The 13,117-nt window shown below is 35.1% G+C and overlaps 1 protein-coding gene across 1 annotated transcript in view; it reads right to left on the reverse strand.

Annotated features, from left to right (window-relative positions):
* Positions 1–7,735: 7,735 nt before the first annotated feature.
* Positions 7,736–13,117, reverse strand: part of LOC125647216 (MAM and LDL-receptor class A domain-containing protein 1-like) — a 35,744-nt gene continuing 30,362 nt past the window's right edge. Inside the window, exons 26-29 of the mRNA XM_048873910.2 lie at positions 9,392–9,480; positions 9,097–9,217; positions 8,256–8,434; positions 7,736–8,105 (exon numbers count right to left, since the gene is read on the reverse strand). Coding sequence (XP_048729867.2) covers positions 8,019–8,105; positions 8,256–8,434; positions 9,097–9,217; positions 9,392–9,480 — 476 coding nt within the window. The 3' untranslated portion in view covers positions 7,736–8,018. The remainder of the gene's footprint in view (positions 8,106–8,255; positions 8,435–9,096; positions 9,218–9,391; positions 9,481–13,117) is intronic.

Consider the following 13,117-nt stretch of genomic DNA (forward strand, 5'->3'; position numbering starts at 1 on the left):
TATAGTCCAGCTGGACATGTCATTACTGGTAATGTTGATATGGTTGAAAATGCGGACCTCAAATCATTTATTCTAAAAGGTCCTAAATACAGAGAACTTCGGTCTTTTAATTGGCGACAAAACTTTATATCTCTATTATGAATTCTGTGGAAGATTATGCCAGACGATGGGCTAAATATGAAAAAGAAGAACTTGATACATTGTCAAAATGGGTTAAAAGCATAAGAGGAATATTAAAATCCCGGATATGACATATGAAAACAAAGGTACGTACCATCTATCCTTCTGTGTTTAGTAAACCAGGAGTGATAAAAGAATTAGATAGGTTACATGAAGAATATGTTTTGGTTCCAGCTGACAAAGCTAGTAACAACATTGTCTTTGTTTGTAAGGCTCATTATTACAACTGTATTTTCAACGAATTTGGCATTAATTTCACTTTTGGTAATCGTACTTGTACTCCAACTGCCCTTTCAAAAGATGAAGTTCTTCAAAACCATGCTTCAATTTTAGACACATTTAATATCCCAGTCAATGAGTCAAATGAATATGAGTTACCGTACCTATACTGGATTCCTAAACTACATAAAAACCCTTACAAACAAAGATACATTGCTGGATCCAGTAAGTGCTCTACCAAGCCCCTATCTTTGCTCCTCACGAAAATATGAACAGCTGCGAAGGAGAAACTTCAAACTCACTGTGCGACTACATATGCCAGATGTGGTGTTAATCAAATGTGGATTCTAAAAAATTCTAAAGAACTTTTAGTAAACTTGAAATCGCAAGAATTTTTCCTAAATTAGTAACATTAAAACCTATGACTTTTCAACACTATACACGAACATTCCTCACGATAAATTAAAGACTAGACTTTTTGACATCATAGACAGTTGCTTCTTCAACACAAATGGAAAACGGAAATATTCATATCTAGTGATCAGTCATTCAAAAACGTACTTTGTTAAACACCACTCTGATTCCACACAGAAGTACTCTGAAGTTGAAATAAACAATATGCTAGAGTTCCTCATTGACAATATCTTCGTGGTCTTTGGTGATCAGGTCTTCCAACAGTCTGTTGGAATTCTCATGGGCACGAATTGTGCTCCTTTGTTAGCTGACCTGTTTCTATATTCATATGAAGCAGAATTTATTCAAAAACTTCTACGTGAGGAGAAAAAATATCTCGCTGTGGCCTTCAATTCGACATTTCGATATATCGATGACGTTTTGTCTATTAACAATAATAACTTTCATTCATATGTCGATTTGATATATCCCTATGAGCTCAAAATAAAGGACACCACAGAGTCGTCCATTTCTGCTTCATACTTAGATATTTTATTGAAAGTAGACATTAACGGCAAACTGACAACTCAACTGTATGACAAACGGAATAATTTCAGCTTCTCCATCGTCAACTTCCCATATTTATGTAACAATATTCCATTATCACTTGCATATGGTGTTTATATATCTCAACTGATTCGATATGCAAGAGCTTGTTCTGCGTATAGTCAGTTTTTAAATCGAGGTAAGCTACTGACAAACAAGTCGATGGTACAGGGGTTTCAACATTCTCGATTGAAGTCAGCATTTCGCATATTCTATGGTCGTTATAACGATCTAGTTCGTCAAAACAACCTATCATTGGGTCAAATGCTGTCTGACGTGTTTCATACCGATTGTTAAGCTGTTCTTGGCACACTGATTTTGAATGTGGATAACTCCGTTTACCTGAATAGGATATAGGGCTCACGGTGGGTGTGACCGGTCGACAGGGTATGCTTACTCCTCCTAGGCACCTGATCCCACCTCTGGTGTGTCCAGGGGTCCGTGTTTGAACAACTATCTATTTTGTTTTGCTAATAGGAGTTATGAGATTGATCACTGTTCGTTATCTTCACATTTCATTGTATTACAATTTATAACTCACAAATAAACCCTGTGAGGGGTATCTCTAACATTCATTTTTACGTGGTTTTATTTACAAAATGAATTGTGTAAATGTTAAAGGTACAGTACACGACACGAGTTTTATGCGTGTTCCACGCAACGCGGTGGAACAAATTTGCCCCAAACACGGTGGACCTTTAAAATTGTCGGCACCTTTGAAGTCCTATTTTTCCGCGCGAGCTAGACATTGAAGTCCACGGAGGATCTCCGTGGATGCCACCGCGCATCTCCGTGGATGTCACCTGTACCTCCGTCGATGCCACCGTGTACCTCCGTGTGATAAAACAAAGAAATAATTTCCGAAATGATTCACCCAAAAAACCTTTTCGCTTGGCCAGCATACATGCCCACACCCCATTACTTATTTAGAAATTAGCTATAAATCATTCATTTCTTGTAATTGTTGTTTAATGATACGTTGGTGTTTTCGGTTCATATCCGTATGTAGACTTCCCTGCAGACGTTCACACCTTTTTATGAAACGCCCAAATTCTCGACATCCTGTATATAAACACCTGTGTTATTCCTACCACTCGTCGGTACATTGTTTCACGGCACGTGCAGCACAATTTCACCAAATAAAAGAAGGGTCATGAACAACGACAATCACATGCCAGTAATTTCAATTTGATAAACAGCAGTTCAAAGAAATGTGTACCATAAGCAATAGTTTATTTTTACGTAAAGTTTTCATTGTAATTAGGAATATGTGATTAAGGTCAGCTATATACATGTACATGTTTACATTGGATATGAATTTCATTATGTACTCAACTGTGAAGCAATGTGAGCAAAGAATCAAATTTTTATCACATAAACAAATAAATATTAAAACTATCTTTACTTTTAAACAAACCTTTAGAAAATTCCGTACTTTCATTAAGAAAATTTCATTAGAATGCCCATACTTCACATTAATAATAACACGTTTTTTAAAGTTTTTTTTTTCTAACTTGATAAATACTTTATTACACGCATGTATTATTTACTAAATGTATATATAACAGCTTTTTGTCTTTATATTTTTGTATACCATTGCATAATGGTGATGAGATCCAATAAATTGAATTGAGTACATGTAGTCTTGAAATATCACAAAGGAGTTGACAACGATTGAAATAAAAATGAAGACGTTTTCTCGTTTATTCAGTAACTCAATAACTTCTGAATCTTCTGAATGAAAGTTGTAAAACAAACGTACTAGGTTTTGGTCAGTTATAACATAATACGGGGGTAAAATTCATCTAATCTCCGCTAGCAATGGGTTTTGAGTCAACTGTGCCTTCGTGCACGAATAATCTCGGCTAACGAAGATGAAAAAAAAAGAAGCCTAGATAGTCCGCTTGCATTAACATGTATTATGAAGAATTATCCAGTAAATCAAATGATGTTGCAGTATATATAGCATGTATTTATTTTATTTTTGACAGAGAGGGAGATAGACAGCTAAGCACGTAACATCGTTTTAGAAGGGGGGGGGGGGGGGGACTCATTCATTAGTCCTAACCCGGACCAGCCGAAAAATTTAACATGTAAAGAAAACAAAATGGGAAATAAAAAAAATATCAGAATGAAAGGGGATGGATAATTAATCAGAAAGAAATTGTACTTTCAAGATTTATACTGAACGTATTAAACTTCCCGTATCTGCATACATTCATGAATATTATAATCAATGATTACCAATGCTCTCTCTCTCTCTCTCTCTTGCTTTCATTATCTAATGCATCTAAAGATTAAATTAAAGATTTTAATAATCGATAGCGTATATGAATAAAAGCAAATAATCGTTAAGTCATTTCTGTTTATATTTATATTAGTGTTTTTTTTCATGAACTAGTTGCATTTGACACCGAGGATTTACATCCTTAAATATTGATTACAAGCACGTAGAATCGGAGAGGGTGTACTTTGAAAACTTGAAAGGTTTTCGTAATCGGAAAATTTAAGCACCATTTTTGTTGTTATTTTATTGCTTGTCAAGAAATTTATACAACTTAACCGACAACATACTCCTTCTGATACATTGAAAAATATAAGTAATGTTAGCACGGGGCTCTTTAAAGTTCAATCTGCAGTTTGGTCATACTTCGTCATTCAATAACTTATTCAAAATAAAAAAAAATATTTGTCGGATTAGCGGTACTATGATGTATGACTATAACAATGACCTGTGCATAACTCGTACATTCCATGCAAATTCGAAGGGGTTTTCGCCTCAGTAGAACAATGGGGGTCAGCTAATCCGTGTATTTGAAATCAACAGAAGTGCTTAGCTTCTTGCGTGTGAAATATATTGGGTCGGCGTAAGATACCCGTGATCTTAGACTAGATCTGATATCGCGCCGACCCAATATATTTCACACTTTTTATGAGAAGTCAAAACCCAAACTAGCTAACCGTAATTTAGTTATACTGTGAGAAAGACCCTAGGAATTTGCATGGTATATACTTTTTATACAAAAATCATTGCATTATCCAAACACTCCCGATGAACATTTTTTTTATGAAAACCTCTATCAAAGTACATCGAACATAAGTCTCGGTCAAATGTAATTAACTCGGGATTTTAAAAATAAATCAGTCGATGGTTTGTATTTTTGCTTCTATTAATTACGTAATAAATTAATTCCAATTTGTTAATCATCGACAATGCTCTAATTTCTATATTGGATCAAGTTATATTTGTCAAGATACATATCAACACAATATGATGCAGGTAATTATGTTAAACAGCGCATTTGTCACAGAGAGAGAGAGAGAGAGAGAGAGAGAGAGAGAGAGAGAGAGAGAGAGAGAGAGAGCACATCGGTAATTAATTAAATATCCCTATCACATGTTGTACATGTATGTTTTTCATTTACTGAATATACTAATTCGCATTCAAAACAGGAATTGACTGCAAGTACGCATTATTTAAACATAGAATTTAAGAATATTTTAATGAAGAAAGAAGGCTAAAAGAAAAAAAGTCAAAACCAGGTTTTCTTAAAAACATAATATATAGTGTTTGGTATCGTTGGAATCGGCTCAATATGTTGAAAAACAATATAAATATCAGGGGGGAAAATATTGACATTTTTTCTTTTCTTAAAATTCCACCCTTATCTTGATTATTTGGCCTGCGGCACATTTTCACATCTCCCGCAAGGCGCCCGTGGCCAGAACAAAGCTCTTAGCAGCTGTGTGTATTCGCAAATAACACACACCGTGGAACACGGAGGACACGGTGTATCTCCGTGGATTTTCCACCGTGGTCTTTCCACGGTGGGGTGTATAAAACTCGTGTCGTGTACTGTATTTCCAGCTAGTTGAAATATATATTTCTAGTTTCATGTTTCAAGTTACAGTGGCCGTATTTTCTGATACATGTATCAGTGACGATGTCATTTTCAAAGAATTTCGTCAAAACAATAACAATCTCATTTAAACTGAAACAACAAACTTTAAGTATGTTTTGACGTTTTATTTCCGATTGGATCAGACATTTTTTCCATGTTGTACATCGATCACTCATTACGAAATACATGAAACACTCCAAAACTGTGTGTTGGAGACCGAATGTTTCAATGTCTATAGAATATTGAAGACAGTGTGTTTTAATGTCTATAAAGTATTGGAGACCGTGCGTTTATAAAATATTGGAGACCGTGTGTTTTTATATGTATAAAATATTGGAGACGGTGTGTTTTAATGTCTATACAGTATTGGGGACGGTGTGTTTTGATGTCTATAAAATATTGGAAACCATGTGTATTAATGTCTATAGACTAACAAGAACGCGGACTTTAATGTTATCGATTGTTGGAGACTGTGAGCTTCAATGTCTATAGAGAGCCAACAACTAACTAATAAGTGCATTCATTCTTGGAAAATTCCAGGTGTTTTTGTTGTTGTTCGTATTCTCTGTTTGCTTCCTTTTGTTAAAGCATTACATATAAATGAGATAAGTTGTGTGATTATTCCATTTTGTATCGAAATCACGTATATACCGAAATTACCAACAAAGACTGTGTTACACCTTTTCTGGAGATTGGTTATAAAACTTTTCTGAACATGTTCCAAATTGTGCTCGTTATTCGTGCTCCAAAAGTCCAGATTATAAACCCTTAAAAGATACGCCATTGGAGTACATACTCAGACCACCAAATATGGCAACGCACAAGCGAGTGCTTCGATGACGAAAGACACGCCGTTTCCTATCGCTGCAATGTTACTGCCAAGTACATGTACGTGTATCGTAAATATTTCTATCAAGACTCATCAAACATACCACGTAGTGCACCAGGAATGTAGATCCGAGAAATCATAGACAATATTAAAAACTTGTGTGACTACATGCAGCTGTACCCATAAAAAATGATACTCTTGATAATTGAATTTCTAGATATATAAACTTATGTACAGTAAAATTCTAACATACAAACGGTGATGTTCGCCCCCATACGGCTTCTGTGGATCTAGAGGCGTGGTTACTGTAGTTTTACCCACTCAATCCGTATTTTTAACAAAAATGACCATTTTGGAGTCTTCAACCCTCCTCCATCTAGGGCAAAAAAGATACAAACTTGGATTGCAACCTACCCGTTTCAAATTTTGGCTCACATTGTGGGCGATTTGATTAACAACAATCAAATCATGAAGAGGGTTTTATATATCGGCGTTCACTTCAGCAATCTTCCATGATCGTTTTCATATCCCCCGTAACTAGAAATGTCGATTCAAACTAGAAATATTAATAATATTTTGTAATCTAAAGTATAGGTATTTATGTTGAGTTTGAACAGCTACTTTTGTGCCATATATCAGTGATATACTATCAAAGGTTTATTAGAAACAAGTTTTGCTCGGCCTATCCCAAAACATGGTAGTTCGAAAACTTGTGAATTATACTCATAGAGTTTTCACCTTATACAGATTTTTCGCATTTGGGAAGCAGTAGACGACATTTAACGGTTGATAATAGCCGATAAATGGACTTTATTTCCAGTTCACCATGACTATGTGAGAGGTAAGACCTTGACAGATTTGCTGCTAGACGAAAGGAGTCTAATTATCATATTAAATCGCCAAACTTTTCGCCAAAAATTGCAAGGATGGTGCTGGTAAAGAAAACCAAGATGGCGACGTGATATACCTTGTAAATATTATGTTTACAGGAAGACAATTTTTCTTATTTAAGTATATATATCTAAAACGTTGAGCGACTATGTGAAAACTTTGTTTACAGTAAACTGGAGTAGATTTTTATCAACTTTTGACATGCTCCATACGTTCTACAAATACTTAAAAGCAGAATTTGTTTTATATTGATCAACTACTTTCATTCATTTGCTCTATCAAATATCAAAGTTTGAACAAAACCTAAATAGAAGAGTAGAATTAGGTTGTCCGTTCTCAAATGAATGAACGCCAGGAAAGGCGTGTATTGTATTACGTTACCGAATATCTCATCTTGCTCGCAACGAAAACAAAAATGCAACAAAAGAAATTGAGTGTTACGGGTACTTCGTAACATGTTATATGCAGTCGATATTCATCAGTCCTAAGAATAGCCCGGGGTATTTGATATCATAATTTCTTAAACGACAATGACGTACATGTACATGCATGTACAATATGTACATATGTATTTTTAGGCGAAGGTCATGTAAAATCCAGAAGAAAACAAAACGAAGATATTTACTAAATTCTAGAACGTTTTTGCTAAATCAAATAATAGAAAACCAAATATGAACACATTAACAATTCCATTTCATAATACTTTTGAATTACTTTTCAAATTACTTATACCATGATCTAAAGTTTAACTGTTGTGTTTTCATAATAACAATATATCCAAAAAATCATAGAGAATCTTTTTAGATGCAACAATAACAGCAATAAAGAATTTTAAAAAGTTTTGTATGCATGAAATCGGCAAGTTGTTTGGTCGTGATGCTGTTCAGTTGCTGGCACTTTGACGATTGTACTAGTTTTAAGACAAGAAAACTGTTGGTTATATCTGTTATCTTTCAACATGTCACCGGAAGTGCATCAATGTTGAGTAGTTCCGTTTGTCAGGAACATGATCCAGGAGTCAGTGACACGTTATCTATGGCAATATCACTTCGATATCCCCATCCTCTGATTGCCAAAAACTCAATCTACAATTTAGAAAAAATATCCCTTTTAGTCACGACATTAACACAATATGAAACAGAAAATATTATAGTTAGGTAATTCAGAGAACATAATGGAAACCACAATGAACATATATAATCGAGAAAGCAGTTGCTGCAATAAATACTAGTTACCACCAGTCTTGGAGCAGCTGCAATAGAGACTCTCTGGGATTGCCACTGTGAACCCTTTTCACCAAACGTATACCAACGGTACAATACTGCTCCTCCGGAGGACCCGGATCTCACGGCAAGGACCCCCATGTTCCATCCATACATACAGTAATCAAAGGACAAACACCAGTTTTGGTTAGCTGAAAGATCATTTCTAAATGGCAGAAGTGTGAAGATGAAATCATTGCTATCTTCATAAAATGATCAGATTTAGTGAGGTATACGTTCATATTGTATGAGTTGCTATCAAGTTATCTCCGCCTTCTCTCTGTCTTTTTGTCTGATATTAATTTTTCACTTTTGCATTTTCTGCTCAACAACCACCGAGTCAATTTAACCAAACTTACCACAGTATTCTTGCGTAAAGGAGATTCCGAATTATCGACACGGAAAGTCGTGTTTTCCAAAAGGATTTGATTCAGAAATTTTAAAAATAGTGACAGGTTATCAAAAACCCTGCATAGATCAAACTGTATAAGACAGACCTTGATGCTTGAAATTGATCCTGAACAGTGAACTCTGGGGGCAAGAGCAAGAATCACATAGACATTCACAGAAAAATGCTGTGAAAAATCTATTCCCAATATCCACTGAATCCAGAGGACAACTTTACTAATATATAAATGCACTATGATAGTATTATCCTCATGTAGTATGACTTGCTCCTAACTATAATAACACCCCTCCCGGGTCAAAGCAGAGCTTTAATTGGGATCTATCGTTTTACTCTGGAAAATGAGCGATGTGACCCATGGGGTTCTTGTTGATAACCAGACTGAATTGTCAACACGAATTACGATACCTAACTGAGTTCCACCAGTGCTTAATATATAGGTAGTTCCTCGGCTTTTAAATGTGGATTCTGTATAAGCAAAATTGCCATCCAGCGGTGTCTGTGGACCTGTGTTAGCACTTGGCGTAGACTGACGAAAAGAGGAATTCATAAATAGAATAATGATAACAATATTAACGGTAAAATCAATAATCAGAAGAAAAAGTTACTTTGTTATCAACTTCTGAGTGTCTAATATAGAGGGCTCTAAAATCTTGGTTAATTTTGTTTGTAAAAGGACCACATTTAGTTGTAAACAACATACCATTCCAACGCTCCAGTCTGCATCATCGTCTTTCGATTGAGATAGAAAAGAACAGATTCCGTTTTCAAACGTGCACGTGGTAAAATTGACTGTAAAAGTAATTTAAAAAGCTATAAACACCATTAGTCAAAATGGGCCCCGCGATACATCTGAAAACTTGCTCTGTCTAATCCAAGTATTATACATGTATATAAAATATGAAAATGTTCTCAGGCATTTTTAAAGTTATGCGTGCCATAGAAAGTTTTGACGGAGGACAGACGGATGAACAAAGTGATTACTATACGTGTATTGATATTATTTTACTTTGCGTTGTATTGATATTTTTAAAGTGTCTATAAATATCTACATTGGGATGTTAAGCTCCATGGCAACTGCATACCGTTGAGATTTTACAATTGTTTGAGTTGACGTTACTTTGACAGTGTCCATGCAGAATGAAAAATTCAAAATACGATTGTATATGTGTGAGTGTATAACGTAATTAATGTCCCTGTGTGTTTGTGTGAGTGTATAACATAATTGATGTTCCTATGTGTGTGTGTGTGAGTCTATAACGGAATTGATGTTCCTATGTGTATGAGTCTATAACGTAATTGATATCCCTATGTGTGTGAGTCTATAACGTAATTGATATCCCTATGTGTGTGAGTCTATAACGTAATTGATATCCCTATGTGTGTGAGTCTATAACGTAATTGATATCCCTATGTGTGTGAGTCTATAACGTAATTAATGTCCCTGTGTGTTTGTGTGAGTCTATAACATAATTGATGTTCCTATGTGTGTGTGTGTGTGAGTCTATAACGTAATTGATATCCCTATGTGTGTGAGTCTATAACGTAATTAATGTCCCTGTGTGTTTGTGTGAGTCTATAACATAATTGATGTTCCTATGTGTGTATGTGTGAGTTTATAACATAATTGATGTTCCTATGTGTGTGTGTGTGTGAGTCTATAACGTAATTAATGTCCCTGTGTGTTTGTGTGAGTCTATAACATAATTGATGTTCCTATGTGTGTGTGTGTGAGTCTATAACGTAATTGATATCCTTATGTGTGTGAGTCTATAACGTAATTGATATCCCTATGTGTGTGAGTCTATAACGTAATTGATATCCCTATGTGTGTGAGTCTATAACGTAATTGATATCCCTATGTGTGTGAGTCTATAACGTAATTGATATCCCTATGTGTGTGAGTCTATAACGTAATTAATGTCCCTGTGTGTTTGTGTGAGTCTATAACATAATTGATGTTCCTATGTGTATGTGTGTGAGTCTATAACGTAATTGATATCCCTATGTGTGTGAGTCTATAACGTAATTGATATCCCTATGTGTGTGTGTGAGTCTATAACGTAATTGATATCCCTATGTGTATATGTGTGAGTCTATAACGTAATTGATATCCCTATGTGTATATGTGTGAGTCTATAACGTAATTGATATCCCTATATGTATGTGTGAGTTTATAACGTAATTGATATCCCTATGTGTATATATGTGAGTCTATAACGTAATTGATATCCCTAAGTGTATATGTGTGAGTCTATAACGTAATTGATATCCCTATGTGTATATGTGTGAGTCTATAACGTAATTGATATCCCTATGTGTATATGTGTGAGTCTATAACGTAATTGATATCCCTATATGTATGTGTGAGTTTATAACGTAATTGATATCCCTATGTCTATGTGTGTGAGTCTATAACGTAATTAATGTCCCTGTGTGTTTGTGTGAGTCTATAACATAATTGATGTTCCTATGTCTATGTGTGAGTCTATAACATAATTGATATCCCTATGTGTATATATGTGAGTCTATAACGTAATTGATATCCCTATGTCTATGTGTGAGTTTATAACGTAATTGATATCCCTATGTGTATGTGTGTGTCTATAACGTAATTGATATCCCTATGTGTATGTGTGTGAGTCTATAACGTAATTGATATCCCTATGTGTATGTGTGTGAGTATAACGTAATTGATATCCCTATGTCTATGTGTGTGAGTATAACGTAATTGATATCCCTATGTATATGTGTGTGAGTATAACGTAATTGATATCCCTATGTATATGTGTGAGTCTATAACGTAATTAATGTCCCTGTGTGTTTGTGTGAGTCTATAACATAATTGATGTTCCTATGTCTATGTGTGTGAGTCTATAACGCAATTGATATCCCTATGTATGTGAGTCTATAACGTAATTGATATCCCTGTGTGTATGTGTGTGAGTCTATAACGTAATTGATATCCCTATGTGTATGTGTGTGTCTATAACAGAATTGATATCCCTATGTGTATGTGTGTGTCTATAACGTAATTGATATCCCTATGTGTATGTGTGAGTCTATAACGTAATTGATATCCCTGTGTGTATGTGTGTGTCTATAACGTAATTGATATCCCTATGTGTATGTGTGTGTCTATAACGTAATTGATATCCCTATGTGTATGTGTGAGTCTATAACGTAATTGATATCCCTATGTGTATGTGTGTGAGTATAACGTAATTGATATCCCTATGTGTATGTGTGAGTCTATAACGTAATTGATATCCCTGTGTGTATGTGTGTGAGTCTATAACGTAATTGATATCCCTATGTGTATGTGTGTGTCTATAACAGAATTGATATCCCTATGTGTATGTGTGAGTCTATAACGTAATTGATATCCCTGTGTGTATGTGTGTGAGTCTATAACGTAATTGATGTTCCTGTGTGTATCTCTGATTGGGGTTAGTGATAAGTTTTGGGAATTGCGACAACTCTAATTATGAGTTCGCATTCGTTTATCACTGACTATGTTATAATACATGTAACACTTGTTGCAAATGGCAAACCCAAGGGTTCCTGAAGTCGAAAACATGCATCAGCTCATCTAATGTCGAAGCATGTGGTGGATTTACAGTATCGATACCGAAGTACTTCAAAAAATAAATATCTCAAAATTAGCATTTGCACGTTCATAAATAAATTCATAATCACCTAATTAACAGATTCACATTTCACAAATCAATTCATAATAACCTCATTAACAGATTCAAATTTCGGACGGGATCTAACTTTAACGATGCCTGATAGAAACAAAAAATGGTTGCATGGGTTAATCATATTAATTTTAGCTTGGTTTAGTTGTACATGTGTAATAAGCACATATATAGAATTCTTAAAAGATTAAGGGACTTGTAAGTTTTCAATGGTGTTCAAGAGTTGAAAATATTAATACTCCTTATGTAAATCTATATAAAATCCTCTCCCCCCCCCCCCCCCCCCCCGATCTGGGTTAGAATAGGTCCTCAGTACCCTTGCTTGGCGCAAGACGCGACTAAATGGGGATGTCCTTCGGATGAGACCGCAAAAACCGAGGTCCCGTGTCACAGCAGGTGTGGCACGATAAAGATACCTCCTTGCTCAATGGCCATAAGCGCCGAGCATAGGCATAAATTTTGCAGCCCTTCACCCGTAGTGGTGACGCCTCCATATGAGTGAAATATTCTCGAGAGGGACGTTAAACAATATTTAATCAATCAATCCCCCCATTGTTTTGGCCTCAATTGAAAGAATCATTGAAATGTACACGTCATACTGTAAATTGTATTCATTTTACTTACCAATTAAAACAGAAATTTAGTTTTCATTTTCATCATATTTTGAAAAATGTTTGCAGCAAGTGACGTTCAGATGTGACATATTGTTTAACAAATAGAAAACAGTT

This window comes from Ostrea edulis, chromosome 6 (genome assembly GCF_947568905.1).
Source record: "Ostrea edulis chromosome 6, xbOstEdul1.1, whole genome shotgun sequence".
In the NCBI taxonomy this organism is placed as follows: Eukaryota; Metazoa; Mollusca; class Bivalvia; order Ostreida; family Ostreidae; genus Ostrea; species Ostrea edulis.